Consider the following 27735-nt stretch of genomic DNA (forward strand, 5'->3'; position numbering starts at 1 on the left):
TACTTGTACCTAATGAAATGAGTTTGTTATATATTAAACCTTACGTCACACCCATCAAGTAGTATGATGATTAATAACGTATATTGCCCAATATACCAAGTATGCAAGCAATTCTCAGAGGTTGCTTAAGGAGTTAAGGACAGAAGAGTGTAAAACCCCCTTGATACCTAGTTCAAATAGGGCAAGTAGGTCATACGCTTTCTACTTGTAGATATGGAGTGTCTCCAGAAACTATGCAGCTAGCACAAGCTTTTTTTTTCCTACTCCAGAATGTTACTACTACCACCACCACTACCACAACTATTAAAAAATGAAGCTTTGGTCAGACATATGATTTTTTTTGGTTGAGAAGTAAAGTTGGGACCATGCCATTTGGAACACTCTTAGGATTATTGATTGCTGTTGAGTGAAAACATCATTTTAAAGGCAGTATTATCAGTTCTTATTATCAAAATGATCAGAGTTCCATTTTTTTCCCTTCATTTTTAAGACTATCTTCTTCCTTCTAGGTCTCCTTTGTAAGAACTTAAATGTTTCATAATTAATCCATACTGTAGTGCTCCTGATCTAGGGCACATTCAGAAAGGAAGATGCAATACTTATATTCCTATGACTTTTCTTGGGTTCATTTCTATTTAGCCCTTTATGCACCACTTCTGAGCATGGCCCTTTCAATCCATGAGTACATTTTACATAGGGTAGTTTAAAGTGGCTTACCCACAACAGCATAATTCAGGAAACAAAACTCAGAAAAATGCATGGCATTGTACCAGTATAAATACCTTTTAAGGGTGATATAATTGGTCTAAATAAATGACTGTAAGCTGTACAGGAAGTAAGGTACCTTTATACTGGTTCAATTTTAACTGGATCCACACAGGCAGCTGAACTGAAATTCTTACAATAATACAGAAAAGCACATAAATGAGACAGAAAGTTGCTTAGTAAAGGAGGTCTGAACTGCTTTCATGTTGATAGTGCCAAGAATAGTATAAAAGACACTAATTGAGACCTCGTCTCTACATGCCAATTCTGTGCCATTTGGTCCTCTCTTATGCCTGTGGTGTTTTCATCACTTAGATGCTTACATAAGTACTCCTCTCAGTATGGTACAATTATATCAGCACCCATATGCCTCATGCATAAATTGCACAACTTATTTTCATTTGTATACAAGAAGAAGCTGAAGCTAAGTCAGTGATATGGTCACGGAGCTGTAACAGCAGACACAATCAGAGCTCAAAATGATAATTCAGATTTGACAACACAAGTGTAATTAAAATAATATAGTCTTTCCAGACAGGCAATCTCATAAGCTTCCTTTGAGCTACTTCTGATGGGATCTCTGGATTTTGAAAAATTATAACCAGGATGTTGACAATAAGTATCTGTTCTGACTTATGGCTGGTTAGTAATACCATCCTAAAAATTTCCTAAGCTATGCATTATGCCACCTTCATTAAACATCAGAAAATAGCTATGCACATATGCAGGCACGAAAGGAAATAGCAATGTTTGGTTACTTTTCATACATTATGTGTTACTGACATTACACCATATTACATGTCCCAGTTTTCCTGTGAATTCCAGTCACTTCATCAGGTTGTTGTTCCTCCATTAACATAATTTCCCAGAGTATGACACATATCCAAACATCTCAACATCTTACTAGTAGCCTTCAAGCTTATTTGCATAACAGTTATCTAGACATAACAAAGTAGGCTCTATGCTTTCTTTAGGAATAACTGAACTTCGGGTCAGATAAACTTCTCAATGTACTTTTTTACTTAATGGTCACCCCTAGAATACCCTGCTTACTAGCTAGCTCCATCAAAACTGGACAGTTGGTAAACAGTTGCCCCCAGATTGAAGTAAGGTGGTAGTGTGGGACCAGAGATCCCCATAAGGGAAAAGAGAGGACAGCAAACAGACTGTGGACAGAAAGCAGTGGATTGATACAGCACAACTGCATTTCCAGCAGCCGGCTAAGTCACCACATCTGGAGGGCCTCCCCAGAAGACTGAGCAAGATGGTGTGGGGAGTCCTGCTGCCAGCTACTGAATTCCAGCTGGGCAGTAGCAGAGCAGGGTTGTAAATGGTCTTGGGACAGGAAATATTTTCTGGTATTAGCTTGTTTGTGTGAAGTTGTTATTCATAGAATCACAGAGGGATGTTAACAGTTATTGGAGAGATGTCTACAGATTGCCCTTCTGCTACTAGAGCAGTGTGTGCACTGACCAAGCTCTGAACAAAGAACATGCACAGAGCCTTCTGCTTTTCATTGCAGAGCTGAGTCCTCAGTGATTGTGTGAGGATGACTTTTTTAAGCTAATTTGTCCATAGCCAAGCAGATTACTCAGGATATGGCTCCACTATGTCCTCAACACTCTCTTAATTCCTCTTGCTCATGCATGATATACAATATTTCTACTCACAGCATCCTATATTGGTTATCACAGATGCAACTGAAGTGGAATCTCTGAGATAAATAGTCTGAAAATTTTGCTATCGGATGTTTTCCCACTTAACTCATCATTTCCAAGTTAATGGTCTTTCCCCACAGCACAACCTTCATTGATGTGACAAAGAATACACCTGTTTGCACTTTTCAATCGTTTACATCTTTATGGCAAATTTTCCTTCGACTTAGAGTTTCTCTAGCCATGTTGGCTACGAATGATCTGTTAACAGCATTGATATCTATATTTTTAGTTTTCTCAAGCAGTTTTGGAAGGCAGTCACAGACTTTTACAAACTGATTTTCTGGGAGTACATTAAAAGTTCTTATTTCCCTAGAAAGTATTTTCTTAAAATAAATAAATAAATAAAATAAAAGAAAGAAAAAGAAAAAAAAAAAGGCCTTGATATAATGATGCAACTTTAAAAAAATCTGCTTGGGACCCCTCAATTCTTCAAACTCCTAGTTTGAAAAACTTTATGAAGTGCCATGATACTTAAGATCAGCTTCTAAGAACTATTTTGCTGTGGTATGTAGCTCTCATTTAAAAAGTCAATCTCTTATTCAGATCTGTACACTCATTTAATTGCCTCCAAGCAGCAGCAGAAACTTCTAAGAATATGTGTTTCTTGATATTTCTGAAGAAAGAATGCAGCATCTGGCCTTTCATCTACATTACAGTAGTTTCAAAATGGAAGAATGAATAGAAAATGCATTTGCTACACAGGAGACAATAGATGTTAAGCCTTAAGCTTTGGCAAAGGAACAACAGGAAAAATGAGCTGTACATCATAAGACCAGTAGTTAATTAGACAGCTTATTAAAGGCCAAGATTTCCTGGCATTCATAAGTATATCAAGAGCAGTTGGCTGTTTGCCAGATATACATAGCACATAGTAGTGAATGAAGATAACTGTAGTGGCTTCCTGCTGAAGTAGTTAATTTATTTTACCTGAAAATCTTTGATTTGTGTGGTAAGGTTAAAAATGAGAATAAACTGTTAAGTGAAACCTGATAGCAGACCAGAGCCTATGGACTGGATCCAAGACAGTATTTAAACACCAGTGTGCACTGTTTGGTGGAATGTAAATGCCAGAACAAAACTGGCCCGTGTTCCCCCATCTTTGAGTTATCTATCCTGCACAGGACTTGTAGTTTGTGACCTTATGGACCCCTAATGGACAAGTACAGCAGTTTTACAGCCTTGAGCAGCTTAGCATTTAGCTTACACTAAAGCAGAGACATTTAGCGCTTCTCAGTCTTTGTCTCCGTAGGAACCCAGTCTACACATGTTCTCAGATCAGATGTAAGAGACACCAACAGGACTGGACATTCTATTGGACATAGTTGCACATCACCATATTTTAAATCACACCTAACAGCTTTTACATCACCACGTTCGTTTGCTTGCTTTCCTGGTTTCAATTACAATGGTCCAGCAAAGCCTCTGCCCAAAAGTTTCAACTTCAAATTCCTTTGAAAGATGAGAATACTTAGAAGTGTGTTTCTTAAGAAAGTCCCCTAAGCATCAGACTATAGCCTACAATGAAGGTATGCATGTGGCTGTGTGTGCAGGGAGCTGGGGCTCCTCCCGTTGCAGCCCATGTGCCAAAGGTTTCCATAGCCCAGACTGCAGTTAGTGCTTACAGCACCTGGTGAAGGGCCTTCATTCTTGGTTGCTGTTCCTCAGTCTGCTTCTGTTATTTTACATTTAACAGCCTCTCAGTAAATTACGGAAACACTCTTCTGTATGCTTTGGGAGCACAGGCTCTCTTGCTCTAAGCAGCACACTCCAGTCAGCAGCTTCAGGTCATGATTTCTCTCCTTCTCACCACATGTATCTTGAATTACTTGCTAAATAGTGACATAGCTTTGGTCAGAGAGGTGGAAAGTTTCCTTAACACCTGGAACAGCTTACAACCTACTGGTTAAGGACCTCTCCTGGGAGGTGGGTGATGTAGGCCTAAAATCCCTCAAGCAGAGGAAGGAATTAAACACAGCTTTCCAACTTCCCGCACAAGTGTTCTCACTGCAGGTCTGTAAAAGGAGGGTGGGGTTGCAACATACTCAGGACCCACAAATCCGTCCTTTCGCACTCAGCCCTGGAAAGTGGGTGGAAGATTATTAACGTCACGACAACACAGAACAGAACACTTGGATACAAACATTAATAAAAAGGAGATAGAAAGACTAATGCTCATCCAAACAGAAAAGATTACCAGTATCACCCAAGGAGCGTGTAAAGTTCAGAAGGCAAGAGGAGTGCAAGAGTGGAATTGACATACCTCAAAATGTGTACTGGAAACAAGGGCTAACTGGTGAAAAAAATATTGAGGAAATGGTTTATTTTACACTTCAGCTGATACTATGACAGTTAAAAAGAGAGACTGTACATTCTGAAAATGGTGCAATGCTGCTCTGGAGAAAGCCCGCTGTGAAAAGTCCTGCTCCTGAAAAAGTCCTGCTAGGACTTGCTGGTGTGGATGTCCAGGTAAGGGCACCAGTACAAGGCCTAGCTATCAACATCAAGGAAAGAAGGACTCCAGCTATACCCACTGAGATACTGCTTCATCCTCCCCAGTGCATTTTGAGAGGGAAAATGAAGTCTGGTTAACTTTTGGGAGAAATTGGAGTGGCGATACGTGCCTCTTGTACCAAACCAAAGTAGTTCAATGTAGTTCAACCTAAAAAGAGAGGTCAGTTTTCTTTCAGATTACTATGTTAAAGCCAGAAATAAGTCAGGGATACCTGAATCTCAAAAACAGTGAATTGTCTTTCTGAATTCTAGGTAATGAGAAATTCCAGAAGACTCAGTGTTTTGGTGATGTCCTGTTGAGATCTCCTCACAAGAAGTGCTTACTCAGACATGCTCTTACTCTTCCCTTGTATGACACAGGGACCCTAAGCATCTGTCATCGCAGGACACTCTGCAGTGAACCATTACAGAGTCCAAATTAGACTTAAGCTTTTGTGACAAAGTAACAAAACTTCTTTTACTCCTAAAATATGCAAAGAAAATGCAGTGGCAGTATGTAAAACACAGAGTATTAAAAGCAGCAACAAAAACAAAATGCACATAAATCTTTTGGACTCTGCAAGGAGAGAGGATGGGCAAACAAAAATTCAGTTGTGATAAAGATGACTGGTGAGCAGGGAAAGATGTTTGATTTAACTTGCCTACCCCATAGATCTTTTGCATGGAAAATCCACACAGTTTCTGTAGATTAGCATGAATCATACATACTACTCCTCCCACTCAAATAATGCCCCACTTTATTTTCCCTTGGGGCATCAACTAAAACGTATCAGATTTGTAGGAAAAAATGGTTAAAAACCTACAGAGCTGGTGAACATATCACATCAGAACTTCTTCAAAGTAATAATAATAAACATTAATGAAATATATTTTATTGACAGTTGTTATGGTTACAAATTAAGAATTGTGAGGAGATTATTTTATATATGTATATATATATGGAGAGAGAGAGAGAGATAGAAGAGAAGTAGAGCCAAATAAAGCATGTGCTCCACTCAATGAAATAACCATCTATTGAGTCGAGGTAATCCAAAGCTCACTGTTAAATTTCAACAGCACTGTCAGATTGACAGTTAAACTAAATCACACACATAAGATCCATGTAATTACTGTGTGGAAAAAGGCAGGACAGTGGCCTTTGGCTCCAGTGTGAACTTTTTAGAGTCAGGCTTGCTGGTACTACAGTGGATGATGCTAGCAAGCACTTAGGAAAGCATTTGTTCTTGTTTTTTGTACCTACATCTACTGTGAGAAATATCTTTTTGTTTTGTTTTAATTTTCACATGATTCAGAGTAGGAGGAAAGGGAAAGGAAGAGAACTGGATTTTGTCCAAAGGCACTGAATAGTTCACTTGAAATTTAACTAAGGGTCACTAATGAAATAGATTGGATGAAATCTCAAGGATAATTACAGAGCAGACAAAATCTCAGAAAAGAGCAGTCTGAGTTCAAGCACAGTTTGCAAGTCACAACTAATATGTTTTTGTGCTGTGACAAATAATCTGGCACGTATTCGTTGCTCTGATAAAAACCTGAAGACTGAAGATAACCTGCTTCCAACTTCAGAGAACTGTTAATGAGAAGAATGTTTGAAGCAGATGAAATTTGCTGTTGACTTCGCATACTTGGAGAACAAAGTGAGCTAATATCTGAGGGTACAGGGCTTATGAGCTCTTCTTCCTTCCCACCACACAGCCGCACCTGTACTCTGCTGTACCTACCACAGCAGAGTAGGGTCTCACCTGGCCACCAGATGATCAAGTCCTAGCATCTCCACACTGAGGATGATGCTCGGAAGATGCATATGACCTACGGATTTACAGCTGCTGTCAGGGACTCTACCACAAAGCGGTCCAGCAGCAAGGGATCCATGTACTCTCTTGGCTGTCAAGGCCAAATCGCTTTAACAAGAACTTTCATGGTATTTATTGTGGTTTAACCCAGCAGGTGGCTCAGCACCACATAGTTGTTCATTCACTCCCCACCTTCTCAATGGGATGAAGGAGAGAGTCAGGAAAAAAAAGTGGAATTTACGGGTTGAGATAAAACTGCTTCCTAAGCTGGAAAAAAAGGAAAATAGTGATGACTATACATATATATAAGAATGTTTATAGCATGCAGTGCACAAGCAACCATTTACCATTTACCACACTCTGATTGATGGCCAGCTAGCTTCTCAAACCGCGAAGAAAATGAACTCCCACTCCCTTCAAAACTCCTTCTGCACGATGTCATAAAGGTATGGAATATCCCTTTGGCCAGTTGAAGTCAGGCCTTGGTTCTGTACAACATTGCTGAACAGCAACTATATGCATCAGTGTGTTATCAACATTGTTTTTCTACTGGAATCAAAAAAGTGCATCATACCAGACACTCTGAAGAAAGCTATTCCATCCCAACTGAAACTAAAATACCTTTCTATTACATCTTAATACCAATAAGTCAGACCCCTCTCATACTTGATACAAGCCATACAGACTGAGCAACAAATCAGCATTACCAGGAAAATTAGATTTGGGGAATTCAAAATAATCACTGTGGAACCCAATTGAGTTTCTGCAATATTTAGTAACAGATAATTCCTGTGTTCATTGACATTTATAGGTGTAACAGCAACCAGATCTGTTATGGTAGCTTTTCTGGTAGTTACACTTGTGATTCACTGACACTAAGGGATGGAGTTATGCTGCCCTTGCCCCTGTTGATCGATAGCAATACAGAGCATCGACAGTTTTTACATCATCATCTGTATCACCCTAAATGGAACTCAGGTACATATTCATTTACTGTTTGTTATGCTCTGCAGCACAATTGCTTTGAAACACTTGCCAAATTAGATACATACTATGACCTAGAATTGGTAAACCTCCTTCAAAAGATCTTCTTGTATGGGAAATATTTCCAGCATGAATGACGATTATAGTAATTTAGACCTCTCATACTAATTTTACAATATGAGAGAGCTGCCAGCATCCTTGGTCTATCTGTGGTTATTAATTTATCCTGAAACAATTAATGACGATAGAAAAGGAGGAAGCGGTGGTGCTGAACTGTGAGGAAGCATCTTTTCATGTCAAAATAGGATCTGAGTCAGTGTCACTCCAGAATAAAGATAATTACTACTTTGGAGCCTTGTATGGCAACAGGCACACATAACTGAGATTCTAGCTTCATGTCAACAGTTACATACAGCTGAGGACATGGGCTCAGCTGACAAACTATGTGCAAATATTATTCTGTTGACGCAGAGACACAAAGTTTGAGGTGGCCTCAGTTAGTAAACAAAGACGGAAAATGTACCTCACACATTCACTCCATGCCTCAAAAACAAGCCATTTAGCGGAAGACATCTGGATGTTCAAAAATTAGCATGACGGTATTCAGAGCCCATCAAAACAGGCAGCCATGGCTCGGCGTCTCGTAGCTAAGCAACGTACTTCATACATTCAAAACATAGTTGTAAAAGTGGGATCCTCCTGCCAACTGCTGCCACTCTCATTGAAAAGCTAAACTGGAAAAAATCTTGCTCGAGCTCAAAGTGGGGCTGTTTTCTGCAGGAAATATCCCTGCTCCTTTTTCATTCCTTAACCCTTTTTTGTGTTTACATTCTAAGATGAGCAAATAGATTCATGTTGACATTCTGACTGTAAGCATACAAAAATCGTGTGGATTCCCTGCAAAGAACATCATAAACACATGTAGCAAGAAACTACAATCCTGTCCTTACTGAGCCAAATACTGACGTGCAATGCCAAACAACATGCCTGCGCACGCAGCCAGTCATCAGAACAGACCGTGTTAGCCTGAATTGCTCTGCTGCATGCACTACATGTAAACCAGGAAAACTGAGGCATGTACCTTTCTTTTCCAGAGTACTTACATCCCCAAGCAACAACACAAACAATATTTGCATCTTAAGAATGGAAGGAGACCAGGGGAATGGTGACACTTAGTTGATGTACTGCATGCATCTGAAAGCAGCAGCCCTGCCCATGGAAGATGTGTTGCTCAGGAGTAATTCAAAGCCAGTTACTGATCAGCACTCTTGTTCTGGAGCTAGGGCATCCATGCAAAATTCATGGATAAGCAGCTGCAAAGCAAGTGCACTTTAAAGCCACATCCTACCCTAATCTAAAGATGTTAAATCATTAAGCTAGGACTCACAGCCTACCACCGTAGGAGTTTCTGAACCACAATAAATCCCAAGGAAATAAATGGGAATTCTGGCAGAGACACACACCCTCTAGTGAAAGAGTGATGGATTCTGGCCCAAGCTTAACCAATAAGCCATTGGAAGGGATGTTTATAGCAAAAAGAGAGAACACCATGACCCACCCTAGGTAGCCTGCCTTCATTCAGATTGTAATGATAAAAAAAAATGAAAGCTTGCAAATTGGAATGATGGGTTTTAAACTGCTAAAAAAGGCTCCAGTTGCACAAGGGACGCCTGACCAACACAGAACCTAATGTTTCAACTATTTACAGCTATAAAAGCAAGCCAGGCACTTTTCCCCCCCCCATTTCTGGAGCAACTCCTTCCACAAACCATCCAAAGCATCCCTTTTGGCAGGCTCTGGCAATGTAGAAAAGCAGGAGTACTCGAACGGAAAGTCATGCCGTTATTTTTTTCATACTTGAGGAAGAAAAAAAAAAAATTAAGAAAAAGAAAACACCAAACCCAGACCGCTGAAGGCAGAGTCTTACAGAAGGACTTCATTGCATAAACTCTACCACATGTCTACTACAGCAATGTCCCGTAATGACCTCTGGCAATGCAATTAATCAGTGAGTGGGCAGGGAGCAAGGCACAGATCAGTGTGGCTCAGGCTGGTGGGTTCTGACCTACGACTGGTTGGGACACTCGTGTCTCACAGCGGAGCAGGATGCTGTATCCCCTCGCTACCAGCCCAGCTCACTCCACTTCTGCAGCTCTGTTTGCCTGTGGTTTCCATTCGCGCCCTACCCTTCAACCACAGAGCAGCAGCCAGCTTCCAGAGCAGCAGAGCTGGCCTGTCGTGATGGAAATAGCCTGTCAACCCCCTCAGTGAGGAAGTCTCATGTGCTTTTATAGTGCCCTGAATGGGTTTGCTAACAGCTAAGCAGGTTCATTGGGGGACCAATATGGGTTGGGGAATGGTCACTTTGTGGAGCAGATCTCTTCCTGAGAGGGGCTGTGTGTGACAGGCTCAATGGGAAAGGGAAGGGGAGACACACCAACACATACACGACATGTTGGTTTTCCAGCCCCACTTCCATTCCAGTAGATGCACATCTGGGTGCCGATCCCCGGGCCGCAGCACTCCCCCAACCACAGGAGCAAGGACGTGGGCAGGCAGCAGCCGCCAGACCAAGCATGTGCTGGACAGCGGCCGCGTCACTACAGCCCCATGAAGTGCCATGCACGGATGCCGGGCCCTAGCTGATGCCTACCTCGCGGGTGAAGAGGATGGCGGCGTCGTAGTGCTCGTCGTGGTCGTCATCGAGGCGGTTGTGCTGGTGCTGCCACTTGCAGAAGTTCTTGAGGGTGGTGGCAGCGTTGCGGTTGACCTCCAGCCCTTTCTCCTTCTCGCCCAGGACAACCACCTTCACTACGGCCAGCCGCACGTGGTTCTCCAGGCTGGCGTGCGCGTAGAGCCGCGAGGCGATGGAGGCCAAGGTGAGCAGGTAGTGCTGCAGCCCCTTCCCGTACTTGCGCGCCATGGACGCGTCGGCCACCAACAGCAGCTCCACCTGCCGGGCCCGCGACACCGAGCGACGCCGCCGCCGCTTCCGTCGTCCGCTCTCAGGAGCCGTCGCCGCGCCGGCCGGACCGCGGGTCTCGCAGCTGGGGCGGGCCGGCAGCGTCTCGAAGCTGAAGCGCTCCTTGCGGAAGAAGTGCTGGGCGCGGGCCGGGCCCTCGCCATAGATCCGCGGGCCGCCCTCTTCTTCCTCGTCCTTCTCCTCCCCGTCTCGCCGCGCCGGCTTCACGGTGTAGCGGGCGCGCCCGACGGCGAAAAAGCCGTCGAGGCCGCCGCAGAGGTTGAAGACGGCCAAGGAACGCGGGCTGCCGTCCACCGTGCCGCGGTAGTAGCAGCGCGGCGGCCCGCCGTTCCGCGGCGCCCCCGGCGCTTCGTCGCGTTCCAGGTCGAGGAGGAAGCGGCGGCCGCCGGCGTAGAGCACGAAGCCCGCCCTGCCGCCCCCCGCGTAGGTCGGGTCGAGGCGCCGCACGACGCCGCTGGCCCCGCGGGGCGGCCCCGGGGGAGGGCCGGGCCGGGGCGGCGGCGGCGTTGGGGCGGCCCCGGGGGGCGGCGGCGGCGGAGCTCCGGCGGCGGCAGGTGGCGGCGGATGGGCCGGGGCGAGGGGCAGGAGGGCGACCAGCAGCAGGGAAAGCGGCGCGGGGAGCATGCCCCCGGCAGCAGGGATGAGCGGCGGTGGTGGTCACAGAGGACGGGGAGCAGGGGGAAGGAGTCGGGCTGCGGAGTGCAGAGGGCAAGGAGAGAAGGGAGAAGGAGGCGGGGGGGGAAAAAACGAAGGAGAAGAAAGTTCTGCCTCCTGAGCGTGAGTCAAGTGTGAGCGGGAGAGGGAAGGATGTCAACAAAAGCCGCTCGCGTGTGAACTTTGTGTTTCTCTGCAGGGAAGAGCCAGGAGCACATGGAAGGAGAGAGAGAGGCGAAAATCGCAAATCCCCGCTGCTGGGGAGGCGGAGGGGGGAGAGAGGGAAAGGAGGAGAGAGGCTCGGAGCCGGCGTGCAGAGAAGTTTGAGCGCTTCCCGCTCCTCTTGCACTTCTCTGCTGGAGTCAGCGGCTCATCCCCATCAGCGGCAGCAGCGGGACGAGGGCAGCTCTGCTGCAGCTCCGCGCTCCCCGGCTCCGGCGGCTCCTTCCTTCCTCTGCCCCCTTCGGTTTGGAAGAGAAGGAGGAGAAGGGGAGAGGAAAAATTCAGGCACCAAACACCGCTTCTCCGTGAAGTCTCCGGTGAGATGATGGTTAAAAAGGGAAAGAAAAAAAAAAAAAAAAAAAAAAGAAAGAAAAAAAAGGAAAAAAAAAAAAAAAGCCGAAGAAGCGGAAAACGTCCCGGATTTTGGTACGAGCCCCCTCCTCCCCTTCTCCTTTCTGTTGTTGTTGTTATCCCCAGTCTGCCGATGTGAACAAGAGGAGAAGGGAGAGAAATGTGAAGATGAGAGGAGGTGGAACAATGAATTTATAGCGGAATGCCATCCTGCAATGGCAATTTCAACAATTCGTCACTGCAGGCTGCCTCTTAAAGGGAGAGCTTCAAAACCACCACTCCCACACTTCCTTCTCATTTAATCAGACAGAGAAACTTGAGGGGCGGGGGGGGGGGAGGAGAAAGGAGAGAGAGGGAGCGAGGGAGAGGGAGGCAGGAGGGAGGAAGCCAAGGAGGGGAGAGACCGGCAGAAAATGTTTGTGTCTGAAAAACACCGCGTTTCCTTTGGATCACTTAAAGCCGAAGAGCCGCACGGTGTGCGATACTTCGCGAGGGATCACCTCGAGTCCTGCCAAGTTTCCCCTCCGCTGCAGCCCAGGCTGGGAGCTGCGGTGCTCGGAGGGGAGAGAGCGTCCCTCAGCGCTCCGGGAGAGCCCCGGCACCGCGCTGCCCCGCGCTGCCCGTGAGCTCTGCCCCTGCCCCAGGGCTAGCGACGGCGGCACTGGGCTTCCTCCCTTTGTCCCCGCGGCCCGCAGCACCCAGCCTGTCATTATGGGTCGGCAAGCTGTCATTTCGCTGCGGCGAGCTGCCATTACCCTGAGTCCCTGAGGAGGAGGAGGAGGAGGGAGGGCGGGGAAGAGTTAATGCTCTCTGTGACCTTACGAGTGACTTCAGATGCTCACCCCCCCACCCCCCTCCCCCGGCTGACCGACACGCGCACCCACGCGCTCGGTCCCCTCTCCTTTCTTCCCTATCCCTGCGCCCGACGGGGACACCGCAAAGGGCACATGTCCGGGTGCACTTTGTTATCGGCTCTTTCCGCGTTGACACTGCCCGCAGGCAGAGGGGACAGCACAGAAATCCCCGCTGTTTCCTCTTCCTTGTGCTTTTGAGTCCCGTGGAGACGGCTGCCCGGAGCAGGTGCTCTCTGGCTTGCAGGACGCACGGAAGGATGCGGCTTCCCCTTCTCCTCCCAGCCCTATCGGCTCCGCAGCCCTCCGCGGGACGCACGGAGTGATGCGCGCACCGGCACCGCGCTGAGCAGGACGGCGGTGCTGCGCTGTACAGAGAGCAGCTCAGAGGGAGGAGCGTTGGAAGCTGCTCTCGGAGTCCAACGCGCTACTGTAAAGAACGGGTTAACTCACACCACGAGTACTTCGCAAATTAATATTCCCGGGTAAATTACGCATTAACATATGCCCGATCTGTAATTAGATCGCCCTGAGGTTATGCTTATGAAATATTTAACGCACCGAAGGTTTGCAGGTGTTCTTTATTCTTTTTTTTTTTTTTTTTTTTTCTTTTTTTCTTTCCCAATTATTTTTTTCTTTCTTCCGGAAACAAGGAGACATGCAAACAAAAGTTCCTTGCTCAGACTCCCGGTGCTTGTTTTGCTGCACTTCAGCAATTTGCCATCACCAAAAATTCTTCACCAGAGTCGGTAAATTCCATAGTTCAGTCCTATACTTGGGAGGTCACTTGACGTTTTTGGGGCATCCATCCAGAACCCTTCAATATTGTTTCAAATTCAAATATTTCCTCGGTTACTGTAAAGTAGCTCTAAAGTTAAAAGAGGTGATTGTTTTTCTGTTTTAAAAGGGGGAGAAAGAGAGAGAAGTGTAAGGTGTGTTTTGATGAAAAGAAGAACCTGTAATTCATCTCTTGCTTTTTCTTGGATGGCTTTTACTTTTCCTTTGAGCCTCATGGATAGCTCTTCAGCAACAACGATGTTTTTATTGACTTCAATGAGACCTGATCAAGCCCTGGATTCACATATATGTCCGCGTCCAAACTCCCAAATGCCTTTGGGAGTTATGCTAAGGATGAGATCTGGGATAAGGAATGTAGTTTGGATAACAACCTCAGAAACTCTCATTAAAAAAGCGTTAGTTTGTCCATGAATAGGCATATAGCACACAAGAGGCCAGTGTAATGTTCTCCTCTGCTACAGCGTAATTCCAAATGTCCAGCTAGATAGCCTAGGAAAAAGAGGAATGCTTAGAAGGGTCAGCAGTAATTGAATGGTGCATCTCAGTGCTTGCCTGTTGTCTTGTCCTTGATTTCCCAAAGGAGACAAAAAGGCTGGTTAAATGTCCACAGTGCTGTGTTTCGCTAACTAAGGATCCAGGCTTTCCAGGAAGATGCAGATTAACCTGTCCAGATTACTCCATGGATTATGAAGTCTTTCCTGTATAGATTTCAAAACTGTAGTAACTCATTAGTGCAAGAGTGGAAAGTTAGGTCGATTCAATCATGCCTCATCTAATGGGAGAAAACCTCTTCTAGCTTGAGAATCTTGAAGGATAAATCACTTAAACAAGTTCTCTTCTTTTTCCTCCCAAGTTTGCCCTCTTAGACCCTTTTTACAGTTACAGCATTCCCTTTAAACAAGAAAGCCTGTTAGCATGTCCTGAGTTGTGGATGGCACTAAATCCTTGTCAAGCAGTTCTGACCTGGAAATCAGAAATCTGACCTTTCCCAACTGAGAGATAGAGAGCCACAAATCCTCAATTATCTTTAAGACACAACACGAGTTTTGTGCACTTTGGACCAAATTCAATCCTGATGTAAAAAGATGCAGTCCCCTTGAGTCTCCGGAACTGCAAGCTGCTTACATTATGGCTGTACTTCAGCCCTTGGTTTTGTCCATGAGACTTAAATCTTAATTAAGCTTAACTCTAACTCCTGTAGAATTAATTTCTCTTCAGGATTTGAGTGTTAGGAATGCCTGATGTTTCTATCTAATTGCACAGTGAGATGAATTGCTATGGGACATACTCATTTTTTTCTACCAAGTTGTAGGAAGATTGAATAAAACCCAAGAAATCCACCATCTAAATATATTCTAAATTAGCATAAAGAACACAGCCAAAGGGGGGGAACTGGACGCGGATTTGGGGAAATTCCTGTCCTTGAATCTACCTGTTGCAACATGCTTCCTAACATGGGGCTACTTGGTCTCTCCTGAGAACAGAGAGACTTTGTTTGCTTTACGGGACATTTTCAGTCCCATTCAGAAGGATCAAGCTCACTTGCAACAGGAAGCTGTTCAAATCTTTATCTCCCACAAATCTCTCAGTGATATTTCACCACCTTTCAAATCTGCCGCATTTTCTTGGCCTTGTCAGGATTTTTAGCAACCTAGCCATTATGATTATAATGTTGTCTATTAGTTTTAGAGATTTCCTCTGGTGATGCATTAAAACCACTGATTACACTCATTCCTCAACTGCTCATTATTAAATTAAATACTCATAATAAATCATTTTTGCAAGGAACATTTACAAATGAATATTTTTGGTTAGTTTTCTGAAAAAGTCTAGATAAGCCAGTGTTTGGACTAAGCTGTACAGTCTTTGACTCCCCCTCTAGAAAAACAGCATAGTCAACACTGTCCCTGACTTTGAACTGTGTGTATTTCTGTGGCTTTAATGCTCTTGGAAACCCGTTTAGGATAGAGACCTCCCAGTAGTTGTTTTCACTGAGTCTATCTCTTGCTTTTTGACACTGATGTAGGTTTGTGGTTGATAAGTGAGCCAACATCACCATTACTGGTGTATCCTTCCTGCCAGCCTTACCAAATGAGTTGGGAACTGAGTGGTTCTGCACACTGAGCTGCCTTCATCATTCTCATACTGGATGTGACAGTGGCAAATGCAGTAGCAAGAAACTTTCTCTTGGCTGCACATTCTCTCATTTTCAGGGCTGTCATTTCCTCTAAACAGATTATCTTTTCTATGGAGCTCAGGTCCAAGTTTTTGTAGACCCTAAATTATTTATCTAAGCATCAAATAATGCATACCTCAGAAAACCCAAAGAATTAATAGCATATTCATAATGAAAATGCATAGTGAAGGCAGACTGGGAGGAGTAGGGCTGCTTACTGAGAGCAGCCCTATGGAGAAGGGCTTGGGGGTTCTAGTGGATGAAAAGCTTGACACAAGCCATCAGTGTGCTCTTACAGCCTGGAAGACCAACTGCATCCTGGGCTGCATCACAAGAGTGGTGGCCAGTAGAGCAAGGAAAGAAATTGGACACCCTCTGTTCTACTCTCATGAGACCTCACCTGGACTACTGTGTTTAGCTCTGGGGTCCCCAGCACAGGAAAGATGTGGAGATGTTGGAATGGCTCCGGAAAAGGGCACAAAGATGATAAGAGGGCTGGAGCATCTCTCCTCTGAAGACAGGCTGAGGGAGATGGGCTTGTTTGGCCTGGATATCCAACTTTATACATGGATAAATAGTGATAGCACAATGGGGAAATGGCTTGAAACTAAAAGAGAAGAAATCTAGGTTAGATGCTAGGAGGAAATTCTTTCCTCAGAGGGCGGTGAGGCGCTGGCACAGCTGCCCATAGAAACTGTGGTGCCCCATCCCTGGAGGCGCTCAAGGCCAGGTTGGATGGGGCCCTGAGCAGCCTGAGCTGGTAGGGAGCAGCCCTGCCCAGGGCAGGGGTTGGGGCGACGTGGGCTTTGAGCTCCCTTCCAACCCAAACCATTCTGCAATTCTATAATTCTATAACTCTATGAAAAGACACAGACTGGTGTTCTCAGGTATGTGAGCTCCTGAGTGGCATTATTCAGATCATACCTTCATGTCCCTGACAAGCTATGACTGCTTATGACCAACAACCTTGGTTGCTTTAACTGTTCAGTTTTACAATAAAAATGTCTTCCATTACAATAAAATCACGAACTTAAAGTAGTTGTATTTAGCAAGAAATGCTTTTTTTTTTTTTTTTTTTTTTTTTTTCTTTCTTTGGTGTGAAGCTGCACAGCTTTAAGGCCAAATGGTTTACTTGCTTCTTTATGGTCAATGACATCTTCAGCTACAGCCATGTGGGAGTGAAGGAGACGCCTTTGGCTTGGGGTTTATGTTTTTATAAGTGGCATGTGTAAGTAATGTATCAAGTGCATAACAGTTCCAGCAAGCTAAAAACTTTACATCTGACATCAGCTTCATTCTTCTATAAGGACTAAGGAGGCAGCCTTAAAGGGTGTTAAAACTGGGTTGGGCACACTTTAAATAGTGGTATTGTTTCAGTGTAACAACACAAGAATATTGTGAATTCATGGGTACAGTATCAACTCAAAAAAGGAAACTGTCTGGGGCCTGGCTAGAAATCAAATTGTTAGGTTATCCACTTATGGGGGAGGAAAAAAAGGGAGCTAGTGAGATTTCTGTAATATTAGTCATATATAAAAATGTGTCACATAACAAAAGTGTATCTCTTGCCTTCACAGCAGGATCCAGGGGAGAAACATGTTTGCTGATCAAAAGGAGCTGTGACAGTGTCCAGTCAGGAGGAAAAGAAGACACAAATGACAAATTATATTTCCTAGGTGGAATGGGGTCCTTCACCTTCCTACAACTGATGCAGTGAGTGAACTCACGTAAACCATAACATGAATGAATGATTGTGACCATTGAACCTACCATGAATTTTGTTTTAAAACACATGTTGGGTGGAGGCAGCTCTCTGCAGGAAGTATCAGATGTTGGTATAGTATCAGGCTATCTTTTTTTTCTTCTTCTTCTTTTCTTTTTCTTCCTTTTTCTTTTTTTCCTGAACAGGAGCAAAATAGTCAGAAGGGTAAGATGTTAAACTTTCCTTATAAAAAAGTGACACTTGCTACAAAAAAAACCCACACAAGAGTGCAAGATATGCACATGATGCATTCTACAGCTGTTCCATCAGAAGACCAGAAGGCCTGAAAAAGTCTGGAGTCTAGTTCATATGAAGAGCAGCAGACATTTAATTAATGTCAGATCTAGAATTTTACAGCCAATATGTGGTCTCTGAACATCTCTGCTCTAGTTAGCAGAACATCTGTAGTAGAAAAACAGAACTTAAATAAATCTGAGTATACTCATGCTCCTCTAAACCTTACCCCCTTTCTATCATCATTCCTTTAAATATTTTTCCACAGATTCATATATTCAGTTTCTCCCTGCCCTCTCTGTTTTAATGAGCTGTGTCTAAACAAAACTCAATTCAGTATCAGTTTAGCAGGCAAATAACCATCCCGTCCCCTCTACTCAAATCTTGTTCATTCTTTTTTTGTGCGTAGGTTGTGTACATACTCTTGCACGTGTCCTGAAATAGGTGGGTTTGAAATACTGAGGCAGTTATTATAATAAAATAAATGTCTGAAATAAGTTTTTAAATAAATATATATGTATATATATTAATTTTAAATACATATATTAATAAAATTCTCAGTTAATGCAAATTGGGATAGTTCCATGTGGGCAAACTGTTAGAGGCACAGCTTTATGAATTCACACACCTATAAATGATATTCCAGTACTGTAGGTGGAATATCTTTTTCCATGTCATCTGAGGCATAAACCAGAAAATGTACTTACCTAGACTTCAAAGTTAAAACTGAAAGGGAGATTAAAGAGAAATTTAAAACAAACATTCAATTGCCAGATCTCACCTGGCATTAATACACACACGGCACCACTTAAGATATCAAGTTCAGGTTGCCGTGTGCACAGATTTTTCCGTCTAAATCCTGGTTGCCCTGAACATGGGGAGAGAGAATTTTAGCAGGTTCTCAGAAGCAGGAATTGTTGGAAGTACTGTCAGGTGGCACCGCTGCCTGGTGCAGATCTTCCTGTTACTTGTCCTCATTCAAAATACAACCTCTGGCACAATATGGAAGAGTCTGTTTCTGCTCCCACAGACATGTTTTTAACAGCAACCCACATGTAAGAGCATTCCGTGAGCTTTGTTTTGTCCTTTGTCTGAGAAGGCACAAGAAAGTACACGTGGTGCATCTGCGGTAGGGTGATGAATATGCTTTAGAGTTACTCTCCCACTCTTTTCCACTTACTGTGCTCTGATGCTAACTAAGTAGAGCGTACAAATGGGATCTTGTTGGGATAAAACTAACCCAGAAGATATGCTTTGCTGGCTGTGCAAGGTCTATCCTATTCTGCACTGCTCCTCCTCCAAATGCACTCCTTGCAAAAGCAAACAGTCATACTGCTACTGTTGAGAAACACCAGAAGGGCACAAACAAGCTGCAGTGTCAGCCAAATGCTATACAATATCCCTTCTCTGATCAAATATTTTAGACACTTCTGCAGTCTTGGATGCTTTACAAAGAAATTATAAGGGAACACATTTGTAAGAGAGGGAGGTAGCTTTTTGAATACGCTTTACAGTCCTTAATGGTGAAAAGTGTACATTTTAATGATTTGCACATATCCTGTAATGCACATACTTCCGCCAAAAGGGCAAGGAGGTCCACGTAACATTTAAATGCATTGTTCTGCTTATTTTGGGGGCTTAGATGGGTCTCAAGAGGTGCATAAGGCTTATACTGGCCTTGGGCATAAGGGCACAATTCACCCTGAAAGAAGAGATCTAACATAAGTCTCATCACAGCTGCAATATTCATTTCTGGAATGCACCCAGCAGGTCTTATCCAAGCCACTACAGACAGGCAGTTTGAGTTTTTCCAGTTCCTAATGATTACACAGTATCCTGGAGTCAGTTGGACAATTTCCACCGAGAGTGAAACTCTTTGTATTTAATATCCCCCTAAAATACAAGTGGTATAAGAGAAGGGCCTCAATCTTTTCTTCTTTTATTGCTTGTGTTGAAAAGGGTTAGCCCACAGGGGTTGGAGCACTGGGCAAAACTACAAAATATGCAGTACATCCTGTCACACCAAAATGGGCAGATCCCCTCCAGTAGCAACTGGACCGGTACAATGGAAGACTTTGTCTAGTTTTCCTGCCCATACAGTACTATAAGTGTGCATGGTATTTCATTATGGTTTCCATTTCAGGAAGTGAAATGGTGGAAATCCCTAAGTATCATGACTCCATTTTCACCATTGCTCCAGGGGGATCGGGGGTGGGGTGTAAAAGGAGTGGGCAAATCTCACTGGAGCTGTTATACATGATACTGTAATGTACAGCAGGAAATTATTTCCCACTCTGCTGGACACCCAGAATACCATCAAGTATGAGTCTTGACAACCTTCAGTTGCTATGCTGCAAAGAAATTTTCAGATAAATAAAAAAAATGGTGTGCTCGGAAGATATCTCATACAGGCAAAGCAAAGAATAACTTAATCTTAAGTTGGTCTGAGTAGCAAGTCCCATCAAAATCCATGTATCAGAAACTCCAGCAAGACAAAAACCAAAGCAGCTCTGCTAGACAACTATCATACCTTCACTATGCATCATTCTACAAAATGTCATTCCTACCTCAGCTGACCTGGAATTGATTTACAAAGCAGTGCACAAAAGACATGCACCCATGGAGGCAGCTTATCTTTAAACACAGTATAAAAACCAGGGTGTTAGAGTAAGGGCAACACAAATCTCTGCTCTTCTATTTAATCTGAGTTACAGATTCAAGACTTCAAGACTGTTTCCCAAATTACCTGCCCTCTCTCAGAACCCTTCTGAATCTCTGCTCCCCTGTCTTTTATTTTCAGATTTTTTTTTTTTTTTTTTCTCCCAAGAGAACATTTTGAAACGTGCATGTCATGGTCTAGATCATAACCACACCAGGCAGCCTCCTTTCCTCCTTGACATTTGCTAGGTTTTATATTCTCCAATATGAACTGAAAAATGTGTGTAATCAAGCCCTTGCCAATGAACAGCATGACTTTCTATGGTTCATAAAACTCACCCTTCCCCTGTGTAGGAAAACTGTTCTCTCACAGATCAGGAGGTCGTTACTTCAAAACACAGAAACCATATGTTGACATGTTTAAAAAAAACCAACAAACATAACTAAACGAAGTAAGAAACAAAACAAGCCTTCTTCTCCTATCCATTACCCTTCTCAACAAAACCCCTCCTTTTTGATCCAGGAGAACTGACAAGTGTGATCACCATACAGTTTTGGTTGCTGCTGCACAAGGAAGGATAACTGTAAGCACCATGTTTGTCTTTGGCATCTATATGTCATCTTGTTGTCAGCTTTGCCAACTACTAATGTGGTCAATCTGCCATGTTCCAGGCAGTGAGAGGGCAGAAGGACATTAAGGGGTACTTTGTGCATGAATATCTTCCCCTGATGTGACAGGGAAGGTCTTAAAACTGAGACTCCAGGTATAAGTATGCAGGAGTGTACAGACATTGTTTGGAATCAGCGTATGTTTGGGCTTGAGAGTGGCCACATGCTCACACCCGGAGTAGTCAACTTGATCCACAGTGTAATGATGTCAATGGACTTCTCTGATCTTGTCCCTAGCTGGAACAGATTTTCTAAGGTTTATAACCATGACTTTAATATTTCTAGGGAAAAAATGACAGCCTTTGGTAACAAGTTTAATAAGTAACCTTAACTGTTTAAAAGTTGCAGGTTTTAGTCTGAATTCATTTAGCTGTGCCCAGTAATTACACTTCATTAATCTTTTGCCTGTTAGTCTGAATAATCTGCTACCTTTTCTCCTACTTAGTAAAACTACAGATAACAGACATGACTAACCTTTTTTTGGGGGAGGCTAAAAGGCAATAAAAACCTTGTGCCTACATAAACATCGATTTATCAAACCTGTAGTCATTCTCAAGGTCCTCCTCTTAGCCTCCTTCATTTCAGCAAAATCCCCTCTGAGTTGTGGCTATTGCATTTGGGTATGGCAATACATTTCACACCAGTGTAAAACATGCGTACAACTTAGCTTGCTGTAATTGTGTTGGGCAGAGCATCACACTGGAAACTCACACTGACTATTAACTGCTGCAGCTTCTTCCTCTCTTTAGAGGAATCTCTGCTTCTCTGGAGAGCATGTTCCTCTTCCAAGTCCAGGGCTCACCTTCTTTGTGTTCAAATGTATTGCTTTGTTCAGTACTTATTCTTCAGGATCCTAAATTCATGTCAGCAACTAGCCTGTTCTAAAGTTTATACTGCATCCTGAACTTATTTTATGACTCAGTGTGTATTTCTAGGTCAATGATGATAAATATACCAAATTGCACTGTGCCAAGAACAATTGTCTTTGGTAGCAGCAGCAAAGTCTTGCTTGATAATGAGCTCTTCCTTACAATCACATGTTGAGGTCTAACAGTTTTCAACAGTCAAAATTTGCTGCATATTTTCTATGCATAGGCATATCCACATGAACCACACTAAGTAACTACACTGTTATAAGGCTGATTAATAGGTTTCTGTCTTACAGCGACTTTCTTCTTCTGTTCATCTCTCTGCTGGAACATTAGTGACTGTTTTGAATATTGCTGCTGGGGTCCCACTGAGCAAAATCAGGCTTCCTGAGTAGCACTGATAGAGACATGACCTCATCCCATCTCTGTTTTGTCTGCTCCTACTTACATGCTTCTACTGATAGGGTTCAAACAGAACCTCTCTCCTTCCTGTATCCCTCAGAGACACCAGAATAACCCATCCTTACCTTTCTGCATCTTCTGAAGAACTCCTGGTAATTTCTCATTGCAGGTTTTACTTCTCTTGGATGGTCTGTCTACACTGTTGTGTGAGTTTCAATTCATCACTCATCTACTGAACTTAGACCTATTTCTAGTGAAGAGCAATATAGCTGTCTCACTTTCTGACACGTTTTAAGAATTAAGGGGAAAAATATTTGGTGATAGAAGGAAAATTTGCATATTCTGAATAAAAAACCTTATTACATATCATTGCCTATACAGTATTCTCCATTTCTACTTTCCCTTGGGGAGTCAAGGCTGAGTGTCTATATCCATTTTTTATAGATCTGTATATTCATTAATGTTGATACAGTTTTAATTATAACAGGACAGGGAATTATGATGCAACAGAGTCTTGCTCCCAGTTTGCACATGAGGAAATTAATGACTGCATAAAAAGGCAAAAAAGTGACATATCAGATTGTTCTCTGCTGTATAGCCTTTATAGGCCTCTCTCCTCTCTCATTTGACCAAACATGTTTTAACAAGTACTCAGAACAACTAAGCTCAGTTGTTCTTGCTGTTCTGTCCCTGTAAACCCAAAGTGACTCCTTCACATATTTCTTCTGAAGCAGTGACACGCATGTGGCAGAGGCAAAATTCCAAAACAAAGTAAGTAGACACTGTTGGTCCATGAAAGCCGCATGAAGTTGGAGCTCTGATGGCTTTCATTATGTTGTGGTATGAGCACTCTCTATTCACATGGCCCAATGAATTTTAGTAAGCTCAGACATTATTTTGTGTTTCAGACTATCTGCAGACTTAAAGGCCGAGCGTGTGCATGTTTATGCATCTGTACGTGGGGTACATAATTTTATTCTTCGATGTTGTAAAGCAAATATCATTTTCCAGGCTCTATAGTTACACTTTGCTGGAATAGCAGGGAAACACTAGAAGAGTTATTGGTCAATAGCTCTTATAGTAAAAGTTAGTAATGTTTCCCAGTAGTAAATGTTGTGGGAAAGACATGAATTCCTTTCAAGTTCTGCATCAGATTTCTTTTTTTTTCCTTCAATCCTTTCCTCAGATCTGGGGAATTCCAAAAAGAAGGGTTTTCATACTAAAACCAAAGCTATCTATATTGTAAATGGAACTGTCAAACTGCTGTTTTTACAATGTGTGATTCAGAGAACTCAGCCACCCACATGCGAGCTGTAACCACAAGAGGCAACACTTCAGAGCATCCTATCTGAGAATCCATCTACACGGACATTTCAGACAGACCCGAGGCTCCTTTTCTTCTTCTCTAAGCTTCTTGGACATAAGCCAGCTCTAATTTAGAAGTTCTGCAGACATGTTAGCTCAGTTTTGTGCTTGAGCTAATATCAAAGCTCTTGCAGTCATCTGGGTTGAGAAGATGCCTTGTAGGTAAACCTCAGTCCTCAGGTGATACAGAGGCATGTTGCCTCCATGAATGTCAGAGGATTTTTACCTCAGAAGAAAAACAACCAAGGGAGTATGTGTTTCTCTAGTTTCTGCTATGCATGTAGCATAACCCTTCCTCTTGCTCAAGTTTTTTTCTACCGAATTGATGCTTATTTTACATTCAGCTTCAGAGTGGCTCCTTGCACCCTGCAGACTCCCTTGGAAAGCTCAAACAGCTCCCTAACCACCCCCACTCCTAGCCCATCTTTCATTTCCTTTGTACCCACTCATATCTGGACAAAATCCAGTCCTCAACTGAAGCTTGTAGAACTCCTTTCCTAATAATGAGCACTTTACAGATAAGAAAAGTAAGTTCTGCATCACAAGAGAAAACAACTTAAAAAAAATGATAATCCAATAAGATGCCCCCTTGCCTGAAGTCATGTATCACACCCAGAAGAAGCAGTGTTGAAGACTCTTGGCTCTTGGTCTCTGCAGACAACAAGTTTGCACTTGAATTGGAAGTGAAATCTTTTCAGGAAAGAGACATTGGCTCCAAAATATGGTAACAAATCCTTTGTTTAGTTTTGTTGAATCCCATGGTCTTGTGTTTTCATCCCTCAATCCTCCTTACTGGAGGAACAAATCTCCAGTAATTTGAACACATGTATGCTCTTCGCTAACTCTCAACAATGGTAACTTGTTCCATATTCTCAGTACCATTTGCATTAAATAGTTCTGCCATGTTCCCGCCTTAGTATCAGTGCAGAGAAACAGATGGGTAAACAAAGTAAAGAACAGCCATGTCTCACTGCACTTGGGTTTGTTTTTTTGTTTGTTTGCTGTTTGTTTGCCTGTTTTTTGTTTTTAAATCTATCCAAACTTTGAGACTAATTAGGTCATTTTAAAATAAGGGAAATTCCTGTAAAACCTTTTTTACTTCTTCAAACAAAACAAAGTATGGAAGCCTTCTGAATTACAGCATGTAAACTGATGGGAAGATAAGATAGCCTTTGTTTTGTTTGAGGCTTAGAAAGATACCCCTGGTAAAGTTCCTTGTTGTTGGCAGCCTCCTTACCTTACCAAGATGGAATTTGAAGCTATCATTAAGCCTTTTCTTTTTCGTTTTTTTTTTTTTCAACACACTTTTACAGGAGCAGGATGAAAATGCTGGTGGGAAGTCATTCTGCATGAAGTTTACTGAACGATTATGAAAATTCTTTTATTTTTTATTTTTTTGCTTAAATAACTGCATGGAATTAACTCCTCTGATTTTTATTTATTTATTTATTTACTTTCTAACAAGCCAGACCTATGGATATCTACGTCTGTTACATTATGTTGATACAGCCTTAACCTTTGGAAAATCTCACCCAAAACTAAACGTTCTGTAAACTCCAAAAGACTGCTAGGTAGCATTTTAATGAGTGGCTGAGACAGCTGGTATTTTCCTGACTCAGGTGACTGCTTAATGATTATTAACAGTATCTAGTGACTGTGAATGTTCAACCTGTATTTGCTTTCCCTCGTCTTTTGCTTCTGACTGCCTCCACTGAAGAAAGGAAAGAAACTGCTCAGAAGTCTGGGAGACCTCTGTGACCTTTCAAGTGCATTTGATACACTATCCAGAATTGTTAAAATGCCACTAACAGGTGCTGCCTCTAGGTTCCCAATTGTCTCTGTCGCACGTACAGTGTTCTCTGCTTGGGAGACATCAGTAATGTGACCTTCTGCTGCCCTGGCCAGGAGGCTTGGCTGCTCCTTTTCACCTCCTTCCAATGCCTTTGAAGCTGTTTGCCTTCAGACATGTCCTGCAGGGAAGCACTGGTGATTGCTGACAGCTTGACTCCAAGGGACTGAGGAATGAGCAGGAGCTAGACAATGAAGGAGTCAAATCAATGGGGGTGGACAGCAATAGAACAAGGAGCAATGAGAGAGAAAGTGGAACACAGGAAGTTCTATACAAACCCAAGGAAGAACTTCTTTACTGTCAGAGCGATGGAGCACCGGAACAGGCTTCCCAGAGAGACTGTGAGGTTTCCTTCTCTGGAGATATTCAAGACATGCCTGGATGCCTAAATGTGCAATCTGCTACAGGGAACAACTTTGGTAGTGGGGTTGGACCAGATGATCTACAGAGGTTCCCTCCAACCCCTGCAAGTCTGTGATTCTGTGAAGACAGGACCTACTTCTTGCTGGGATTGAAACTAATTGTAATAAATACAGACAAACAGAAAGCTTTCACAATATGATGAAATTGCTGATGGTTGTCTTCTATTTTTATTTTTTCATTTTTATATTCTAAGAGTGGGGATTTTTCCTGTTTATCATCAAACCAACAGAAATTCCTCAGTGAAAAATAAATACAGATTTGGTACCTGGCAAGGCAAATTTCTGCTTCTATAGGCTTAATAGACTGCAGCTTTTGGTCTGGAAACCAGAAAACTCTCCAAGCCGAATACCCACAGCACTGCATTCTTGAAATATGCATTGCCTCTGGAGTATACATAAAAACCCATAGACATTATGGCTTTGGTACCATGCTTGGTAAACATGCATTTTCAAAAGCTAGCTTTTTATATCCCACCACTGCTATGCTTTTTATTGCCAGTTTCTCTACTCCTCTAGCCACCAAATCATCACAGCAGGAAGCTACACAGATTTAGTAGATAAATATGAAATCAGGCTAATAGCAGGTGAAATTATTCATAAAAGGACTGGCACTAGGCACAGAGTCTTTGTTGCAGCATCTGGGACTCTCACAGTCACTTGTGGTGTGGCATTGCACCACAGAAACATCTACAGTACTCTGCTTTTCAAGTTAGGCAGATGAAAAAGTCTGGCATTTTAACATCAGACACTGTGGCCAGACTCACATGGGAAGTCTAGCCTAGAGGCAAGGTGAGGCCAACTGTGAAGCTGCTTTCATTTTAATAGGGATAGAAAGTTACCTCAGGAAGTAGTCAAGTATGGATACATCAGGCTGACCTGGGAACACTGTAACTTCCACTACTGTAAGTTCATTTCCTCCCAAACAGACTGGCGGGCCTATGGAACTGGAACAGGCTGGGCTGCAGTCATGGCCACAGCAGGTGCTGCTCAGGTCCTGCTGCACCGCAGGTACAGGTGCAGGGCAGCTCCGGTGAGCAGGAACAGAAGGCAATACTAATGCATCTAATGATCACCTGGCCTCATTGTTTATCTATGGTAGATCCCCCACGTACATCCGCTGTGTGTGGAGTCAGATTGTTGCCCTTCTGTCCTGTGGATTCACAGACAAAGAAATGAGCAGGCAGGCCAGCAGAATTTCAGCTAGACATCCTGGCTGGACATCCTGGGCCTTGAAGCTGGGAGAAACGAGGAATCTTGCAGAACTCCAATTGTCTTTTCTTTTGTTGTAGTTCTTGGATTTACTGGGGATTTGCTGATTATGACAGAAGATCATCCAAACTCCAGAAGTGTCCAAGCTTGAAATAAGTGGGAGTTGGAGTGCCTGCAAATTATGCATATGACAGCTTTTGGGAAATTGCAACAAAACCTTTTTCACAGATTTCCATGCTCACATTCCAAATAAGTGCCTGAGGCCTTTCTGGAAATTCTAAATGCCATTGAAAGTCGCTGAGAAATGGCTGTGGTGTTTTCTAGAATCCTAAATAATTTAGGAATACATCCAGCAATACTTTGGAATGGTATACTTTGGAAAATTCCAGCTATGTGGATTTATTGTTCCAAATCAGAGATGACTTTGGAAAACCTATGAAAAAGACAGTCTTTTTAGTTCTTTTGGAAGACCTCAGATAGAGTATTTTAT

The 27735-nt window shown here is 43.1% G+C and overlaps 1 protein-coding gene across 1 annotated transcript in view; it reads right to left on the reverse strand.

Moving 5' to 3' along the window:
* ADAMTS5 (ADAM metallopeptidase with thrombospondin type 1 motif 5) overlaps positions 1-11733 on the reverse strand; it is a 40566-nt gene extending 28833 nt beyond the window's left edge. The window contains exon 1 of the mRNA XM_072361443.1: positions 10425-11733. Within this exon, the coding sequence (XP_072217544.1) occupies positions 10425-11378 (954 nt within the window). The 5' untranslated portion in view covers positions 11379-11733. The remainder of the gene's footprint in view (positions 1-10424) is intronic.
* Positions 11734-27735: the final 16002 nt, after the last annotated feature.

Source organism: Excalfactoria chinensis, chromosome 1, assembly GCF_039878825.1.
Source record: "Excalfactoria chinensis isolate bCotChi1 chromosome 1, bCotChi1.hap2, whole genome shotgun sequence".
NCBI lineage: Eukaryota > Metazoa > Chordata > Aves > Galliformes > Phasianidae > Excalfactoria > Excalfactoria chinensis.